Source organism: Dipodomys ordii, unplaced genomic scaffold (assembly GCF_000151885.1).
Source record: "Dipodomys ordii isolate 6190 unplaced genomic scaffold, Dord_2.0 Scaffold45, whole genome shotgun sequence".
Classification (NCBI taxonomy): domain Eukaryota; kingdom Metazoa; phylum Chordata; class Mammalia; order Rodentia; family Heteromyidae; genus Dipodomys; species Dipodomys ordii.
The window spans coordinates 9,605,092-9,625,438 of record NW_012267261.1 but is presented as its reverse complement, the minus strand read 5'-3'; the positions used below and the strand labels follow the sequence as shown (position 1 = coordinate 9,625,438).

At 42.5% G+C, this 20,347-nt stretch overlaps 1 protein-coding gene across 3 annotated transcripts in view; it reads left to right on the top strand.

Annotated features, from left to right (window-relative positions):
• Kalrn (kalirin, RhoGEF kinase) overlaps positions 1-20,347 on the top strand; it is a 531,501-nt gene that overhangs the window by 471,688 nt on the left and 39,466 nt on the right. For all 3 annotated transcript variants that reach the window (XM_013019466.1, XM_013019470.1, XM_013019467.1), the window contains 9 exons: positions 5,842-5,972; positions 9,910-9,976; positions 11,967-12,070; positions 12,246-12,315; positions 13,027-13,113; positions 13,794-13,886; positions 15,176-15,226; positions 16,096-16,173; positions 19,524-19,709. In XM_013019466.1, the coding sequence (XP_012874920.1) occupies positions 5,842-5,972; positions 9,910-9,976; positions 11,967-12,070; positions 12,246-12,315; positions 13,027-13,113; positions 13,794-13,886; positions 15,176-15,226; positions 16,096-16,173; positions 19,524-19,709 (867 nt within the window). The remainder of the gene's footprint in view (positions 1-5,841; positions 5,973-9,909; positions 9,977-11,966; positions 12,071-12,245; positions 12,316-13,026; positions 13,114-13,793; positions 13,887-15,175; positions 15,227-16,095; positions 16,174-19,523; positions 19,710-20,347) is intronic.

Genomic DNA, 20,347 nt, shown 5'->3' with positions numbered 1-20,347 from the left:
AATAAAGCTTTTTTCTAGACCTATCTACAATTCCTGTTACTGACAACCTTAGAAGTGACTTGGTCTACAGGTTGTGTGTGTGTGTGTGTGTGTGTGTGTATCTGGGTGTATGTGTATGTGTGTATGTATGTATATGTGTATATGTGTTATGTGTGTATATGTGTGTGCATATGTGTGTGCGTGTGTGTATGTATGTGTGTGCGTATGTGTATATGTGTGTGAGTATGTGTACATGTATGTGTGTGCGCATGTGTACATGTATGTGTGTATGTGTGTATATATATACAGATATATATGTACATAAATATATAACTGATAGATGAGGATGATTTTGTCCACTATTATTGATGTTGACTATATAGCTATGAAGGTGCTTTGTAAACTGATAAACAGGAATGGCAAACATTAGCTCTTAGCAACCTCAACTGCCTTGTGAAGGACAGGCAAAAAGAACTGTGTCCTATTTATCTTCCAGAACCCAGTATGGTACTGAGCATGTAGAAACTTCTCTTTGTCTGCGGTAGATTGGCAGTTGGGTGCCTGTTGCATGGAAATAGTTTCACAGATGATAGGATCTAATTTTTCTCCTCAAGTTTAAGAACAAGAGCTTCTTGGGGCTGGGAAGGTGGCTCAATGGTAGAGCGCTTGCCTTGCATGCATGAGGCCGTGGGTTCGATTCCTCAGCACCACATAAGCAAAAAGAAAAAAAAAGCCGGAAGTGGCGCTGTGGCTCAAGTGGTAGAGCGCTAGCCTTGAGCTGAAGAGCTGAGGGACAGTGCCCAGGCCCAGAGTTCAGGCCCCACGACCAGACCCAAAAAAGAGAACAAGAGCTTCTTGGCCATATGAGAACCTAGTGTGTCTTTAATCTGTGGGCCTGTGTGTTCCTTTATCCATTCATCCATCAACAGACATCAGATACTGTCGTTTCATATCTTGGTTATTGTAAATAATGTTATAGGGAATGTGATGGTACATATATGTATACAGGGAGCTGGTTTCATTGCCTTTGGGTATAGACCTAGTGTTGAGAGAGCTGTATCATATGTTGGCTCTATTTTTAATTCTTTAGGAACTTCCATACCATCCTGTAATGGCTGTGCACTACCAACAGCGTATAAGAGTTCCCTTTTTTCCACACCAGCACCAGCACCCTTGCCTTTCCTCCCTCCCTCCTGTTCTTTCTTTCTCTCTTCCTCCTTCCTACTTTCACTTCCTCCCTTTCTCTCTCTTAATTTCTACCTCTACCTCCTCTCTATAGTATGCACTAGCTTCCTAATGGGCATTATATGGAAAATGCTATAGCAGAAGCAGCAGCTAAGAGGTAATGGTTGGCTGGCTTGATGAATGGTGCTGGACCAGCCAACTTATTTGTTGTCTCATCAGACAATGCTTGTTCTCTCCTCAGGAGTTCCATGTTCAATAAATTCCAAGATCCCTATTCTGCATTAGGCTTCGAGATCAAGCATAAAAACTTTTTTCTACAGATTTTGCACCCCAGTTCCCAACTACCTACCTGGACTGTTGACACATACAAGTTTGACATCTCTTCTTCATGACTACTAGACAGATGTCTTCCCTTTAAAGCCAAACAAAAACAGCTTTTAAATAGTTCTTTTCTGACAAATAAAAACAATTATGGGAGCCAGATCCCAATGGCTCACACTTGTAATCCTAGCTACTCAGGAGGCTGAGATCTGAAAATTCAAAGCCAGGTTGGGCAGGAAAGTCCGTGAGACTTACCTCCAATTAACCACCAGAAGACTGGAAGTGGTACTGTGGCTCAAAATGATAGAGCACTAGCTTTGAGTGAAAGAGCTCAGGGATAGCACCCGATCCCTGAGTTAAAACCCTACCACCAAAAGAAAAATGCTCATTTGATCAAATTTGGGGAAAATAGCAAGAACATAAACATAAATCATCATCATTATTATCTAGACATATTCACTGTTGAAATTTTGATGTGTTTTCTTTTGGATCCTTTTATGAACAATGTAATCATAGTATATTTATATTCTAAGTTCTCTTTTTCTTTTCTATCCTATTGGATACAGTTTTCCAGGTCATGAAAAAGTCTTTGGAATAGTAAGACTGATCTTTCTAAATCTTAAATCCAGTATGTTACTATCTTGCTTAAACTCTTGTCATTGGTCTTAGAAGGTAAAGTCTCTTCTCCATGCCATGTACAAAGGCTCCTTCAGGTTTGGTCTCTGCATACTTCTCAAGAACTCTGTTTTCACTCCTTACCTCTTCCTTCTCTAATTCCCACTCATCGCAGCTACTAACACACAGTCATTTGTCAGTTCCCTTCTGTTACACACTCCATTCTACCTAGCCAACCTCCCAGGCCCCTTCATGGGCTTTCACCCCATGGCCCTTCTCATAGCATTGTCCTATCCGGAATGTTCTTCCATCTCTATATCCAATACTTTCCAGTTCTCAAAATAACTGGCCATCCATATCTACTAGTTCCAAATCTGTGGATTCAACCAAACTGAAATAAAAAAAATACACAGTGCCTCTTGCACTGAGTATTGAATATGTACAGACTGTTGCTTTTTTGTCATTATTTCCTAAACAATACAGTCTAAAAATGACATATAACATTTATATTATATTAGATATAGTAAGAAATTAGGTGATTTGGGGTAGACAGAAGGATAAGCAAAGATTATAAGAAAATCCTAAGCCATTTTATACAAGAGACCTGAGCATCCCTGGATTTAGGTATCCATGAGGGTCCTAGCCAATCCCCCAGGATAACTATACTCAATTCAAGCTTTGCCTTTTTCATGAAATCGTTCCCTTCTTTCTGTAACCCACCATGGAACTTCCTTCTCCTTTTCTTCATCTCATGGTACCCTTCTGCCTAGTAGAGCACCCGCTGTGGCATAGACAGTGGAGAACATGTCTCACTCATCCTCCTTTCTTCAGTACTTTCTAGTATTTATCATGCTGTAGATGCTTGATGACTTTTTGTGGAGCACAAATGACAATGCCATGCAAGAATACTTACAGGAACCCTAAGAAAAAAGTGTCTTATTGGTATGTGAACCAAAGATCTAATGACTAAGAAATACATTCCTTAGTTTTGGGGGGAAGAGGGATAGGTCATGGGTTTTGAACTCAGGGCCTGGACTCTGTCCCTGAGCTTTTCTACTGGAGGCTAGCATTCTACCACTTGAGGTTTAGCTCCCCTTCTAGTTTTCTGGCGGGTAATTGGAGATAAAAGTATTTCCTGGACTTTCTGGCTGGTCTGGCTTTGAACCGCCATCTGAGGATCTTAGCCTCCTGAGTAGCTAGAATTACAGGCATGAGTCACTGGCACCCAGCAAGAAGTGTATTCTTTTTCATATAAGATTGGCTTTCCTCCATATTTTACCACCTATTTGAACTCCAGTTACATTTCTGTTCCCTGCCTTGAACCATCTGTGGGAACTTCTGTCACTCTCTCCTCATTGACTTTGTCTACTTTGTCTACTGTGACTCTTGGCATCCTGAACCCAAGGTGGAACAGAAGTCTTCCTTCACTGTGGCAGGAAACTAGCCACCACCACTGGTTATTTTCCAGGAGCAGCACCCACACTTGCAGGTCACACCTACTCACCCTGGGTTAGGTCTTAGTATCCCAACTCTAGCAGGCCATCTGGGTCCTCAAAGAGGGTATCTGGAATCACTTTAAGTAGTGTAACCAGCCCCAGTATTCCAGGCAGATCACCCAGCACACTGTGTAGCCAAGCCCTTCAGTTCCCTCTCCCCTGTCACTGTACTACCCTCTGACTCTGTCCTCAAGAGTCCTCCTGTAGACTCAACTTGGGCTTCTTTGCTTAAAGAACATTTACTTGTAGAACATTTTATATCAGGCAAAATGCTGTAGGACTGATTTCTAACATGACACTGTGGATTCCTCTGAGGTTCTTTATTCCGAAGATATTTGGGAGTAGACCACCCCAACCTCCATTTGTCAAGGTTGGGCCCCTGTAGGCAGAGATTGGATCTGCTTTCTGGGTCAGCCAATAGGGCTACAGAACAGAAGCCTCTGATGCGAGAGGGAGGAGAAGTAAAATATACTAATCAAACCCATTACCCACTGGGTCCATCTGCTAGAGAGCCTGTCTCTGGTGATGGCACCAGAGGACATGTCACTGGAAAGCTGCTTGTCCTGTGGCTTGTCAAGCTTTGGAACAGGCAGTCTAATTTCCTTAATAACAGGTTACAGATCCTGTATCTATAAATGTAGCTAAACCCTTCTCGACCTTTCCTTATTTTTAGCCTATATGCTGCTCTGGCTATAGCAGCTTCCCTTGTTGATTACTTGTTCTGTAAATACCTTTATGGGCAAGTGGAAATTTTCTCTCTCAAACTGCAAGACCCTATCTTCTCAATGCTAGTGTTGGTATCACATTCATGTTGGGCCCTGGATATACTACTTCAAATGGAGTGGGAGCTGGAGAAGGTTAGTCTCTTTTCTCAATTTAAGTGTTGGAGATTCAAGTCTTAGTGTTCTCCATCTTTTCTCAGATGATAGCCCCTCTTTCGTCTCATTTGCCTTATGTTTCCTATCCCTTCAATGTCTTTCCTGCCTCTACCTAGCCTAAGTTAAATGACAACAGCTAAAAGAGCTTGTGACAAATACTCCCAAGTGTATCTCATTCAAGACTAAGCCTACCATTTGGAGTCACTTTTAGACCTTTCTGACTTCAATGTCAGGATCAATGTTTTCAAACTACTAAGCGAAGCCTTTCCCTTTAGCTGCAGTGGCTGCTGTAGTGAAGACTTTGGTATTGTTTGGCTACTCTCTCTTATTTGTTCCACAGTTACCTACCTTGATCTTGCTCTCTAGTCTTACTTTTTGTCTCCATTGCTTCTGTAAGTTCACATAACCAAATGCTAAACACCAATGTTCCTTTTTTCCAGAGCACTTGCAAAAATGTTACACTGGGCCCATTTTGAGTACACTTACTATTAGTAGTGCCAACCACAGAGGGAAAACAGCTCACCATTGTAGAGCATGTTTTTAATTTCACACAGAAATTGTGTAACTATCAACTATATCTTATTCTTTAGAAAGCTGCAGAAAGGAAAGATAGAGGATCCTAAAGCTGAGACAAAACTGAAGCATGGAACAATTTTAGATATCTCCTGTGAGATCCCCAGTGACCGGCAGATCTGGGATTAGAATTCAGGTTCCTTCCCTCTTGGCTCCTTCTAGAATACTGTGCTAATTCATCTGTTGTTGTTATTGTTTTTCCTCATTCCTGAAGCACCTTAATTAGAAGAAATGAGGATTCATAAGTAAAAGGATGCCCCTGGTAAATAACCTTAGCAAAGATATCTTTGGAAAAGGCTAAATCTATTGACTCAGTTTTGTTTTGTTTTGTTTTTGCTATTTCGTGTGTTCATCTCAGTGTCCCCTTCAAAAGAATTGTAGCTCATTTAACAAAGCACTATTTTACCTCTCCCTACTCTATCTTAACCCTTACCAGTTTGTATTTAATTGTCCTATAGCTGATTTTTTTCTAACTCTTATCAACTATAGAATTGCAATGATTAGTCCCCTTCCCACCCCCCCCCTCAGCCTTTACCCAGAGATAAGTCACTGTGACAAGCTTATGTCCAGGCAGTTGGCTGCACATAGATGCCCAGCATGCCCTGATTCCCTGAGCAGGCATCAGTTCAGGGCTCTGCTGCAAGCTGGTGGATGTCTCTGGTCTCCTGTGGTTCATAAGAGCAATCTGGACTGCTGACTTCCTCAGGAGGCTGTGGCTAGGCAGGTGGGATACAAGGCTTCCAAATGACTTCCCAGCATACATTCTCTAAGACTATTTATTCTTCTCTTTCTAGACTCTAGAAGGAGGCTCCTACAGGGGGAGCTTGAAGGACCCCACAGGCTGCCTGAATGAGGGGATGACCCCACCCACACCTCCTAGAAACCTGGAAGAAGAACAGAAAGCCAAAGCCCTCAGAGGCAGGATGTAAGTGGCTCATCAGAGCATAACCTTGTGCAGGGGTGGAGGGGTGCATGTGTGAATGCATTCGTGTGTGTGTGTGTGTGTGTGTGTGTGTGTGTATACATGATAATAGACAGGGTTGAAAGAGAATTAAACAAGAAATTTTTTGTACTATATTTCCACTAATCTCATCCTTTCCAAGTAAAGGTGAACCAGATCTGTACACTGTAACACTGATGTACAGATCACAGACATTAAAATCAGGAAAAATAAGCAAAGCCAAGCCCTTTAGTTGCTAGGAAATATGCAAACTAAGCATTTAGGGCTTTGTTTCCTAGGAGGTAAAAGTGGAAACATCACAGTAAGAGCCTGGCATCAAAGCAGGACTGTTTCCTAGAAGAGAGGAGCAGTATACTATAAACTCTGTTACCTCAGATTTGTCCTCACAATGTTATGTTTAGGAGGAACCTACATAACTTGATGAATATAATTGGGGGGGTAAAAATACATCCCCAAGGGGAAATTTCATAGGTCTTCCACAAAGCTGATCCAACACCATAACTTATGCCTATAGTCCTAACTACTTAGTTCAAAAGCAAGTTCAGGCAGACAAATCTTAAGATTTACCTCTAATTAACTAGCAAAAAGTTGGAAGTAGTGGCAAGGCTCAAATGGTAGAGCACTAGCCATAAGCAAAATAGCTGAGCAGCAAGAGCAATAGCTGATCAAGAGCAAAAGGCCCTGAGTTCAAGCTCCAATATAGTTTCTCTCTATATATATCTCTCTGTCTCTCTCTGTCTCTCTCTCTCTCTTTCTCTCTCTCTCTCTCTCTCTCTCTCTCACACACACACACACACATACACACACACACACATATACACACACAAGAAAGGGGGGAACCTATTCTCTTTAGCCTCTCTTGTGGTTATTAGTTACACTGAGAAGCCAGAGCTGGCATCCCAGTTCTTTGTCAAGCCAAACTAAGTCTCCTATCAGGGAGATATTTATCAGGGAATTGACCTGTGAGGTAGCAGGAGGTTTACAACAAAGGCAATCACTGCCCTTGCCACTTAGATTGAATGGACTTTCGAGCAGTATTTAAGCTTCTCTCCAAACAAGACAAGATCTGATTTTGATACGGCAAGCATCAAAAGTTTGTTGCCTTTTTTATTTGTTATACCCATTTCTTCTCTCTCATTTGATTTTTACCAAACCCTACACTTCTCTACTTCCTGAGCTGTCCTGAACATCCAGCAGTAGAGGTACTCATTCCCCTAACTCTATATTATTATTTAACCTGTTGTGTTTATGTCAAGTGTACGGCCAGGAACTCAGTGGTATAGAGAACTGAGACTCACTCAGGAAATGGCAGTAGGTCACAGAAGGGCTAAATTTAAAGAGTTGAATCTTTTCTCCAAGATGAAAGCAAATAGCCATTAGTCCAAAGAAGGAAAAATGTTAAGAATGGACTTGTTTTCAAGTTGTATTGTTGAGCAGCTCTTATGTCCCTTCAATGGATAAGACAGACAACAACAAAAGGTAGTCTTCAGTCAGGGCAGTAATTACACAAACAAAATAGAGAGGCAGTGTGTTGGGCAATGTAAGAGAGATCAGAAGTGTGGATAAGGCCATGCTGCCATTTGAAATGATTCTGACATTTGCACAAACACCAGAAGAAATTAGCCATGAGGGAAAAGTGTTCTCTCAGAGGGAACAGCCAGTACTAAGGTTCTGAAGGATTTTCTGTGGGAGACCAGCCATTCCCTACCATTGTGAAAGAGAGCTATTCGAAGTAGGCCCAGCCTGATAGCACAAAGAATTTCAATTGAATCAAATAATAACATTTATTTCTAAGTAACTTTGGTAAGAAGTGAACATGGGAAAGAATTGCTTTATTATCAGTCCATTTGGCAAGTAACTTTGTACCACCTTGAGATGTGTGTATTTAAATCTTCGATGTAACTATTCAGAATCAGCTTTCAGTGTATCCTCAACTCCCTAGATACTCCATCAGCCCTTAAAGGGAAATGATGTAATAAGGTCCTTTAGAAGCTCTCAGTGCAGTTCCCTCCCCTAAAGTCTGAAAACCCTGGACATCCCCCATCCTCCAGCACGTAGGTAAGGATAAAAACACTGCCTGGAGACAGAGCCCTAGACCTCTTCTCCAGAGGGCCCTCCCAATTCTAAATTCCTACTCTCATTTTCCTGTGGGTTTTCTTTTACCACTCTCTTTCAAGCAATAACTTGGGTCATGCTAAAGATATATCAAAATGCTTCTATTTGGCCTTGCCAGTTCCTTCCTGTGGCCCAAGACACATGATTGTGTGTTAGAGGGAGCGAGCCAGTTGGAAAAGCTGGGCATGCTGATAAAGAAGCATGTGTTCCTTTGCTTCCTCCCCCATTCCCTGAGGCCCCAGACCCCTGGGATTTGGTGGCTTCTCAGTGCGGGACAGAACAGGAATTTTAGATAAATTGTTTCCTGGGTTCAAAACAGTTATAACCCCTGTGCCAGGGCCCTTCTTTCACAGCTCAGAACTTGATCGCTTCTGCTTTGGGGGCCAAAAATATACTTGTGTGGCTCTAGGCAAAACCCTTTCAAATTAGATAATAAGAGTCAAACTTCAGTAGGCCACACAGTGCCCTCTGCTCTGTGTATAACCATAGCATTTTATGACTGTCCAGACAGAAGAAGGAGGCTGAGGCTTCCGGAACTTCAAAAACCCCATTGAGCCATTCCCCAGGCAGTGGGCTGCAGTGACAGGCATGGCCTTTGGTCTCGTTACAGCTGAGCTCAAATCCTGACTCCCTTCTCACTTCGTGATCTTCGGCAAGTCACCTAATCTCTTCATCTCATGAATTTTTTTTTCTGTACATAATAGGGCTGAAACTCAGGGTATGGTTACTCTCCCTTAACTTTTTCACTCTAAGACTAGTATTCTACAACTTGAGCCACAGCCCTACTTCTGGTTTTTTGCTAGTTAATTGGAGTCTTAAAGACTTTCCTGCCCTGGTTGAGTCTGAACAACAGTCCTCAGATCTGAGCCTCCTGAGTAGCTAGAATTACAAGTATGAGCCACAAGCACTCAGCGCCATCTCGCTATTTTTATTTAGATAAAATAGAGCCTTATAATACCTACCTTGTTAAAAGCATGTGAAAACCCGGATGAAATAACTAGCACATAATCCAATGCTCTTAACAGGTAGGAATAATAATGAAGAAACAAAGGGGGCTGGGAAGGTAGCTCAGTGGTAGAGTGCTTGCCTTGCATGCATGAGGCCCTGGGTTTGATTGCTCAGCACCACATAAGCAGAAAAAGCTGGAAATGGAGCTGTGGCTCAAGTGATAGAGTGCTTAGCCTTGAGCTGAAATGCTGAGGGACAGTGCCCTGGCCCAAAGTTCAGGCCCCATGACTGGCAAAAAAAAAAGTTGTTGAGTGTGGAATATCTGCAGTCAACCTTTCTGGACTTGACTGGGGATTTTCCCAACTGATATCCATGAGCTCTTACCTATATGAAGAACTGCAAATTCTATAATGTGAAAGCTGCATGTCTGAAGACTTAAAGGCTTAAGAAGAATGGAGCCAAAATGAAGGAATTGAAGTCTCCTGTTATCTCTTGACCTCAAGGCTTTCAGAACTCAGTTTTGCCAAAGTACTTACCATTGTTTCTGCCCTGTGTCTGTCTTTAAAGGGAGAACATTCATAAGATTGGAAAGAGATTTCGAGGCAATGAGAGGCCTTCTTGCCATGTCATTCAGGAAAGCCATCTCTGGGCTCTTGCGCTCAGCTCTTCAGTGGGGTCCTCCATCCAGTCAGTACCACAAATTACCTTTCTGGATGTTAAATGAGGGTCTTTGGGCTGATCTTTTCATAAGTTGTCTAAGTTTCCTGTGCTCTTGAGTGTGAAGATTTCTTGCCTGATGGTGGAGAGGAGTCCTCACTGTCCTTAATCTCTTGCCCAGGTTTGTCCTGAATGAACTGGTACAGACAGAGAAAGACTATGTCAAGGACCTGGGGATTGTGGTGGAGGTAAGTGAATGGTTCAGAGTTCATCTATACTCATCCAACCAGGAGCAGATAGGACACTGCCTGAGCTGGGGTGCTCTAACTTCATGGCTATGACATTCTACTCTGTCAGGGTATTTACAGAAGTGAAAATAAAAGATGATGTAACTTGAATAAAAGATGTAAGCTTTTTTTCCTTTTCTCCCTGAAACATTTAAAGGAGGATATAGGGGCCCACATGTTATAGCAAGCTCTTGGTTAGAATCAGTGCCACTTCCTTTTGTTTTTAGTGACCAAGTTACTCTCATAAGTGGCTATTTGGTATTTTACCATGGGGAACGTATACATTTCAGTGCTGTGGCCATCATGGACACAATCCAGGTTACTTCTAGTGAAATCCTAGGTCTTATTCATTTACTTAGGCTTTTAGGAGATAGTTGTTACTACCAAGAAGACAAAACCTAGCACTAGTGGTTCGTATCTATAATCGTAGTTATTCAGGAGGCTGAGAGCTAAAGATTGAGATTGGGAGCCAGTCCACTGGAAATTCCCTGAAATTCGTATCTCCAATTAATCAGCAAAAATCTAAAAGTGTAGCTGTGGCTCTAGCCTTGAGTACAAAAGCTCATGGACTGCACCCGGGCCCTGAGTTCAAGACACACACACACACACACACACACAGCACTACCACCCCCAAAAAAGACAAAGAAAAAATAACCTCTTTGTACACTACTTAATAACAATTAAGAATGAAGCCACCAACAAGCAAAAGTGAGTGGTTAGTAGTCACCTTTGTACATGCCCACAGAATTCACTTTAGAGAGACTTAGACACTTGGGTGAAAAAGCCTCACAAAGTAAGTGGATAATTTAGGTGGCATAGAGCCCTATTGTTATTTATTTATTTATTGCTGATCCTGGGGCTTAAACTCTGGGTCTGGGGTCTGTCCCTGAACTCCTTTTGCTCAAGCCTAGCACTCTACCACTTGAGCCACAATACCACTTCCAGCTTTTCCATGATTAATTGGAGATAAGAGTCTCATGGACTTACCTGCCTAGGGTTGGCTGTGAACCATAGTTGTTAGATATCAGCCTCCAGAAGCTGGGATTACAGGTGTGAACCACCAGTGCCCAGCTTGTTAGTCATCTTTAAAGAAAGAATTCTCAGTATAAAAATTGAATTCTTAATGTCTAAATTGCCTGCCAGTTCCAGTCACTCATAAGTCCAGCCTATGAAATCTGCTGAGTTAAGGATTTTATATTTGCCTATCCTGAACCTTGGATGAAGAAACTAACCTGGTCCACAGGGGACCTGAATTTCAACTTATGGATGGTTAATTTCACTTCCATCAGGGGATGGAAACACTTGGCTTCTGGGGGGTAGAGGACTGGGGAACCTGGAGACTGAGAGACTGCCATCCCAGGAAGTCAGATATCAGCATGATGAGAAGTTCTACGTGGCCTGTTTCCCGGATGTTCTCATCTGCCACACATAATGCATGCTACCTGTACAGCCGTGAAACCTGATTTGAAAGCTGAAATGAAATTACACATTAATGCAATAGCCAAAAGTATTAGCATATTATCACTTAACACATGTGAGTCTTTAACAATATGGCTAATTGGGATTAGGAGAAAGAAGCACAGATGATTTTCTCTCTTCTTGTTCTTTCTCTTTTTTTCATATATATATATATATATATATATATATATATATATATACACACACATACATATATATTTCCATATATTTGCAGTATTAAGGATGGAGTCCAGGCCTTTACACATACTAAAGTTTTCTCCCAGAACTACACCCTGTTTTGCTTTCTTAAGGGACCTGGAGACAAATACAGGAACCTAGAAACTTGAAAGTTTCACCCCTCATTCTGCCCAAGGTCCAAGTCCTAGTTGAAGAGAAGAAACCCAATGGCACTTGCCCTTAGAGTTTTGTGTAGGACCTGGCCCAACACTTTCTCCCAAAAAGCCTCTACTGACCATTGCCTTTGTTGCTGCAGGGTTTCATGAAGAGAATAGAAGAGAAGGGGGTCCCAGAGGATATGCGAGGGAAGGATAAAATCGTGTTTGGGAATATTCACCAGATTTATGACTGGCATAAAGAGTAAGTGTTCATGCTGCCCCAGGGTCAGGAGTCTGCCACTATGAGTCCTCTTCCTCTAGTGTATGTACCTAAAGGACAGGGCTTGAGGGGAACTTCCTCACCTGTGGCTCATCGGTGAGATGATAACAGTTCTGAGCAGTGTGGCTTCCTTCTCTTATCCCCTCTCTCCTTCTAGTTTCTTCCTGGCTGAACTGGAAAAATGTATCCAAGAGCAAGACAGATTGGCCCAGCTGTTTATTAAACATGTGAGTGTTACCCTCTCCCGCTCTACAGCCTCCTCATATACATCTCTTTTTTTATTACCATACCTTAGTTATACAAAAGGGGATTTTATTATGACCTTGCCACTCAATATAAACCCCTTATATCAATCTCGCCCCTTCTATCATTCTCCTTTCTCCTTTCCTAAAACAATTTTTACAGGTTTTGTTTTTCTATTTTCATACATGCAAACAATCTGCTTTGATTATATTTCTTGGTTGCATTCTTTTTTGTTTTTAAGTAGCGTTTTTGTTCAGTGCTGGCACTCTACCACTTGAACCATACCTCCAATTCCAGCTTTTTCCTGGCTAATCAGAGATAAGAATTTCATAGCTTTTATCTGCCCAGGCTGGCCTTGAACCATAATCCTCAGATCTCAGCCTCCTGAGTAGGTTAGGATTACAGGTGTGAGCCAACAAGGCTCCACTTGTCATGAACATTCTTAAATTCCTTCTCTCTTCTGCTCCTTCTGGACTTGCCTGCCTTCTCACCTCTCTCTAAGGATTTTTTAAACCTCCTTGACAATCTGAAAAGTAGGCTTTTGCCTACTACACTTACTTTATGTCCTTAATGTTTAATTGCCTTGGAAGATGATTCCTTGGTCTTCCCTATCCAGCCAGCTCAGCAGTCTAAGGATGAGCAAAAGGTCCCAATGCACCTGACTATCTGGTGTCTTCCTTCTCTGTCTGTCTCAGGAGCGGAAGCTGCACATCTATGTGTGGTACTGCCAGAACAAGCCACGCTCTGAGTACATCGTGGCTGAGTACGATGCCTACTTTGAGGTAAGCTGCTCAGGCTTTGCTAAATAATTGGGAAAAATGTAGGCCGGGACAGCCACATTCAGACATACACAAGGGGCGTATCTATGTATAGGCACCTGCTACCCAGCACTGTTGACCCTTCATGACAGAATTCCCTGCCTCAACAGAGCCATAGGTTTCTTGGTTCAGTACCCATTCACAGCTCTGGTCCTTTGCAAACAGACTTGTGCACACACTCTTTCTCACCAGCCCCCCAAAACTGCTTGCTGAGGGTCATTCCCTTGTTTGAGGGACTACTGTCACCTCCTAGAGGTTTTGCCCAATACCTCCAACTATGAGTGATTGTTCCAGCCTGAAAGGATTGACTTTATTGGTTGAAGAAGTGACACCTTCCCTTAGAGGTAAATTTAGAACCCAGACTTGTAGGCCTGTTTTATCCTAGGGGAACTGCTTTCCTGACCCTGCCCTAAAGCAAAAGATAGAACAAAGTTCCTGTTCCAAACTGTCTCCCAGGACCAGGTTCTGACAGTGCTTGTTGTGAAAGAAGGCCATGGCGCCAGTCATGCACTGTTCATGACAGATGAGCAGTGCTGTACTCAGTTGTGTGTTTTGTGTATCTCAAACTTTTCTGGAAAACATGACCTGCCATGCCTGCCCTTAATTTTTAGCTTCATTTCTAACACAGTACCTTTATGTTTTAGGAGGTAAAACAGGAGATAAATCAAAGGCTGACACTTAGTGACTTTCTCATCAAGCCTATTCAGAGAATAACAAAGTACCAGTTGCTCCTCAAGGTAAGAAGCTAAGAGCCTAAGTCCGTACTGGAAAAGTGTCTCCTCAGGCCAGAGCCAGTGAGCTTGTGCTCTGATTCTGTCTCCACTCTAGTTCTGAAGGGCCTCAACTAGTGAGGCAGGAATGGCTTTCATCTCACCTGCTGGTCACTGTCAGCTATGTGCCCAGGAAAATTGCAAGGCTCTCATTTCTGCCCTTAAGGTTGCTTGTTACTTGATTTTCTTCCTTCAGTTAACTTCTTACTTTATTATAGATGATACCTTAAAAAACTAAAGAATAATCTGGTTGAACCACTACTAAAAATCCCCATGCTGCTGATCACATATATGGTATATAACATGTGAACACTGTTATATGTTACAGACTGTGATAGACAATTTGCTCCAGGAAAGTTAGAATGAACTTGTGACTTTAAATGAGCAACATTATTCCACAATACTGTGAAATTCCGGAAATTATGTAATCACTTAATCACAATTAAAAAAAAAAAAAGAACCTCGGGGAAGGGAGGGAGGGAGGGGATGGTAGGGGGAAAACAATGGAGGGGGTAACAATGTTCAAGAGGAAGTGTACTCATTACCTCACTCATGTAACTGTAACCCTCTGTATAGTATCTTTACAATAAAAAAAAACTAAAGAATAATAATAACAAAAACAGAGTGGAAAACAAGGGAGAAAAGAAGGGAAGGCAGGGCCCTAGAAACATTAGATGAGGACTACCTAAAATTTTTATTTATTTATGTATTTATTGGTTTATTTATACTGGGATTTAACTCAAGACCTGGTACCTGCTAGGCAAGTGCTCTGCTACTTGAGCCAAGCCCCAGTCCCTTTGTTTCTAGTTTATTTTCCAGATGGGTTTTTACACTGGATTTTCACAACCTTGTTACAAACTGTGTTCATCCCACCTCCTAACCAGGATTATAGCTGTGAACCACCACACCTGGCCCTCGATTATATTTCAAACAATAGCTTAATTTGATATTTCTTCTAGAAACATGAGACTAAATGGAAGAGATTGACTTGAATTTTCTTTTCCCATCTTGTCTTAACTTACTTCCCACTTCCTTTGCTCCATTTCTTCCCTAGCTTGGAAATTTTGAGTATTCTGTGGTTTTTCTCAATATCATTATGTCTACTACAGCTTATAATTTTATTTCTCAACTACTACAAACAATTGCCATCTCTACTGGGAGGGGAAGTCTTTGGGGGCATTGTTGCATTTTTATGATAAGTTTTTCTAGTTCTGTGGCTAGTTTACTAACTGATTTTGCCCTTCCCTGCTTCCCAGGACTTCCTGAGGTACAGTGAGAAGGCTGGCTTGGAATGTGCAGATATTGAGGTGAGCTTTCTGCTTGCAGTGCTTGCTGTTCTTAGGGACTGTGCCAATATGATTTTGTCATTAAAGAAAAAGACTGTCTTGGAGGACTGAAGGTCCAAGGTAATTCCCTTCAAACTCAGCAGTATGATGAATAGTGAGTGCTAGTCAGCACAGAGTATTTTCTAGAACTTGGTTAAAATTTGAGAATTCTGTCCTTGGCTAGCCATGAATCTAACCTCAGTGGAATTCTTCTGGTGGTGGCAGGTGATCTGTAGTGAAAAGGGGTGGTATTTGACCCCTTTACATCCTGCAGGGATTGGGTGAAATTTCAGGGATTCAACTTGCATTTTACCTATGACTCCAAGTATTATTTGACTCTTAACATATAAAGAATTCCATTTTCACTCCCTCTTCCACACCTAAGTGAAAGTCTTTGTGCCACCATGGGGATTATTTTAAGCCAAAGAGGTTGCAGCCATTCTGGCAGGTTATTTTAGGTCAGAATCTCTAATATTTCTGGCAAGGCTCTTGCTTGGGCACAGTAGAAACAAGAAAAGAAAGGAAATAGCAAAATGGAAGAAAAGAAAATAAGCCAGTGCCCAGTGGTTGGAAAACTATGAGCTGGGTAACATCCCCTCCCCACACCCCTCGCCCCCTTCCCCACGTGGGTCACTGATAGACATGGAGGTCTGTGGTAATGGCCACCAGCCATGGCCCCTGACCCTCACCTATTAAAAAATAAACCTCTCCCAGTCCTCTGATAGTAGGCTGGCATCTGATGTCTTCTCCTCAAATAAAGGAGGTGAGGTTCCTGTCTTCCAGCCCTGCTTGCCATGAGTTTCCTGCTGGTTACTGCACCTCCTTCTGAGCGACTGTGTCTTTCCTCACAGAAAGCTGTGGAGTTAATGTGCCTTGTTCCCAAACGCTGCAATGACATGATGAATTTGGGGCGCCTGCAGGGCTTTGAGGTGAGTCCTGAGGAATGCTTCTGAGCTCTCTCTCTTCTTAGTAATGGGAGTCCAGGCTAGTGAGACTTGTACCTTTGGAGCCCTGTGTCTTGTCTACTCTGTCCAAACCCTCTGCTGTATAAGGCTGGGACACGTATCTATTTAGAAAGTACACTGATAGGACAGAAACGGAGCCCATGGCCAAACTGGAACTAGAATTCCAAGGAGGTTGGAAAGTCCATAGTTATTTATAACTGTTTGAATCCAACAATGACCTCTTCCCTCTTCCATATTGATTGAGAATGGGGGGATGTGAGGCATAGCAGAATGGGGCAGGTGTTTGAATGGGAATGTAAACAGGTTTTTTTTCAGAAGTTAGTTCTGTTGACCAGGTTTTTATAGGACTGAATTTTTAAGTACTGACAATCTAAAACTTTAAACCATCGTAGGACACATTCCTGTCATTTGAAGAGAGGAATAAAATCTTAAGAAGTGAACATACCAGTTCTCAGGGCTGTAATAACAAAGTGCCATAAATTGGACAATTTAAGCTCCAGAAGTGTATCTTCAGTTCTGAAGACTAGAAGTCTGAAGTCAAAGTATTGTCAGGGATGGTTCTTCCTGAGGCCTTGGAGAGAAGGATCCATTTCTGGCTTTGCCCCATGATGTATCTGGGACATCTTCCTGATCTCATGCTGTTCTCCCTGTGTCTTCACATCGCTTCCTTCTGGATGAGCCTGTATCCAAATTGCCCATGTTTTTAATAAGAATATCAGTCATAGTCTGTTAGGCCTAAAGACCTCCATCTTCCAGTAAGGTCACATTCTTGGAGCGGGGAATGATGGAGGTCACTCTTCATTTCATAACAGTGAAACTTGCGAGAACAAATCCACTTTCCTGAGTTATACTTACTAAGTGACTGTCATTAGTTCATGTCATAAATTAATTGAACATTACATTTTGAGTATTAGTATGATAAAACTGCAGCTGACTCTGTTATATAATTTCCCATTATTCTTGCAACCTACTATTTCATGTTGGAGAGATAAGATTCCTAAAAGTTGAAATAATTCAGAAATAATTCTCTCTCTCTCTCTCTCTCTCTCTCTCTCTCTCTCTCACACACACACACACACACACACACACACATAGAAATAAACTAGTAGAGATTTAAGAAAGGGGTAAGTAAAGTTAGAAGATGTTGGATATATTTGGTGTGTGTGTGTCTGTCTGTCTGTCTGTCTGTCCAGTTGGGTTGTCTTTCTTGCCTTTTCAAGCCTGGCCCGTGGGTTTCCATGCTTTGTGGTGATAGGCACTGGTGGGTAGGGGGGGGCAGTCTTTGTTACTATTGGTTTTCATAGATTTCTGGCTCTCCAAGAGAGATCTGAAGTATTAGCATAAGCAGAGTTACTTCCAATTAATGAATTTTGAGCTCAGGTGTGATTCCTCCTTACTCACACTGAAGGGATTTTTATAGGTGTGCCTTTGTCATTATTCCACATCTGAGGGTATCGTGAATAAATCAAGTATTCCCTCTTGCTCTTCAACCTTGAAGGCCCCATGTTTTGAATCTGGCTTGGCTTTCTCTGTGTCTCTGCAGGAACTGACTGCTGACAGGAAGAAAGGCATTGGTTTGTGCTCTCTGACTCAGAGCTCTCTGACTCAACTTAGACTTCAAGTGCATGTGTGTGTCCATATAAGACAACACCCAGGAGTGTTCGTGTGTGTGTGTGTGTGTGTGTGTGTGTGTATGTGTGTGTGTGTGTGTGTGTATGTCTCTTTCTCCCTCTCTCTGGCCAATCCTGGGCCTTGAACTCAGGGCCTGGGCACTGTCCATGAGCCTCTTTGTGTTCAAGACTAGCCCTCTACCACTTGAGCTACAGCACCACTTCCAGCTTTTTGTGAGCAGCTTATTGCAGATAAGAGTCTCACATACTTTTTCTGTCTGGGCTGGCTTTGAACCACCACCCTCAGATCTCTGCCTCCTGAGTAGCTAATATTACAGGTGTGAGTCACCACCACCACTCCTTTCCCCATCCCTTTTTTCTCTTTTAAATCAAACCACTGTGAGAATCTGCTAATTGTGAATGTGGCTTCCCTAATGCACACAGGGAGAAGTTCTCATTTTCCCTCTTCCCAAAGCCTCTGCCTTTCCCTGCAGCACTGGCTGCCTATGCCCCAGGATGAGGTTCTTGTGTAATATTAATAGAACTTGTAGAGCTTTCCTGGCTAGCTGGTCACTGGCTTAATATTAACTTTGGACCAGAGTAGAGATAAGCCTGTTTGGCTCCTGACCTTGGCTGTAAGGAGCTCTGATCTAAGCAGAGGGCAGGCATTTCTCAAGAACACACAAAAGAAAAATGACCTCTCAACCAGGTAATGTTTGGGATTAGGTATCACATGCAGGAATGTTTGCACTAAAGACCAAAAGTCATCACCCACCAAAGAATGTGTGCATTTCAGAGGAGGCCCTCTGATTACTCTCCCAGGTGGCAGGGTCTTTTTATTGCAAAACAATTTTTTAAAAAAGCAAGGCATTCTAATAGTTTCTGTGAAGTCTTGCTAGGTGTGGCATATTTATTCCCTCTAAAAGTCTCATTAGAAATGGGCAAAGCAACTATGTTCTTCCACCTGCAATGGCTAATGTGTAGCTCATGGTAACAAGGTAGCTGGAGTCCTTTTAAGAAGGATCCCAGGACTCAGAAAATATCTACCAGTTTATAAAATAGGCAACCTTGTCTGGAGTGTCCCTAACTTTACCTGTTGGTCTTCGCAGGAGACTAAGATTTCAAAATATCCTCATCCTAACCAATAGAAAAAGGAGAAGGGCAGGACTCATCAGCTTATTTGAGAGCCTCCCTGTATTACAGCCCTTGGCTTATAAATTGGTTCCTGGTTCTTGGCCATGAGGGCACCCCAGGTCCTTGGCTCATGCCACTAGGGAGCCAAATAGGTACAGTGCACAGAGCTACAAGGGTTGAAAGGCTACTTCTAGTTCCAAGTATCACTTAATTTCCATTTTTTACTTAAAAAAAATGAATGTCCAGGGTAATTTGCAATTCCTTTTTAGGTAATTATTCTACCTTCCTCTGGATTTTTCTGGAGCTCTTTTTTTTTCTTTTGTTTTTAGTGGTTCCTGCTCCTCCTTTCTGTTTTTCTCTAGAGCTCTTACATGAGTAGGAAAATGGTTGTGGTGTCCCTGGACATGTGGATGGATCTCAATTCAGTATCTTACTAGAGTCCCAAGCTTTTTGGTGTGTCATATCCGTTGCTCACATCCCCAGAGGGGAAGATCATGTGGCTTGAGAAGGCTGAAGTTGTCTCCCAGCTTCACTGACTTTTCTGGGCCTCTCTCTCTCTCTCTCTGTCAGGGTACCCTGACTGCCCAGGGCAAGCTACTGCAGCAGGACACGTTCTACGTGATTGAGCTGGATGCCGGCATGCAGTCCCGGACCAAGGAGAGACGTGTATTCCTCTTTGAGCAGATTGTCATCTTCAGTGAACTGCTAAGGAAGGGCTCCCTCACCCCTGGCTACATGTTCAAGAGGAGCATTAAGGTGAGGTGCTGATGGGAAGAGCCAGTCTCTCAGAGCTGCTTCTTTCCCATGGGGTGGGGGAGGACCCAGAACCTTGGCCTAAATAACCTGCCATTGTGAAGGCTGAAGGAGCAGCTGTGAGCAGGCTGAGGGCCAGTCTCCAGCATGATTCTGCATGTTCCTATAGACAAAAGTCAGAGTATTTACTGATAGATCCAAGGCACAATTTTGAAAGTTCTCAAATAAAAACTTTTGGGTACAGCTGGGCACGAGTAGCTCACACCTATAATCCTAGCTACAAGAGTTCTAAGATCTGAAGATCGAAGTTCAAAGTCAGCCTGGGCAGAGAAGTCCATGAGACTATTATCTCCTATTAACTAGCAAAAAGCCAGCCAATGGAGGTATGGCTCAAGTGGTAGAATACCATCTTTAAGCAAAAAAGCTCCAGTACCAGCACAACTTTTTTAAAAACAATTTTTTGAGGTACAGTAATTCATTGATGACTTTTTTTCTTTTTAACAGGTTGTGGGGCTGGAACTCTGGGCTTGGATACTGTCCCTGAGCTCTTTAGCTCAAGGCAAGCACTCTACCACTGGAGCCACAACACCATTTCCAGTTTTCTGATGGTTTAGTTGGAGATAAGAATCTCCTGGAGGAGC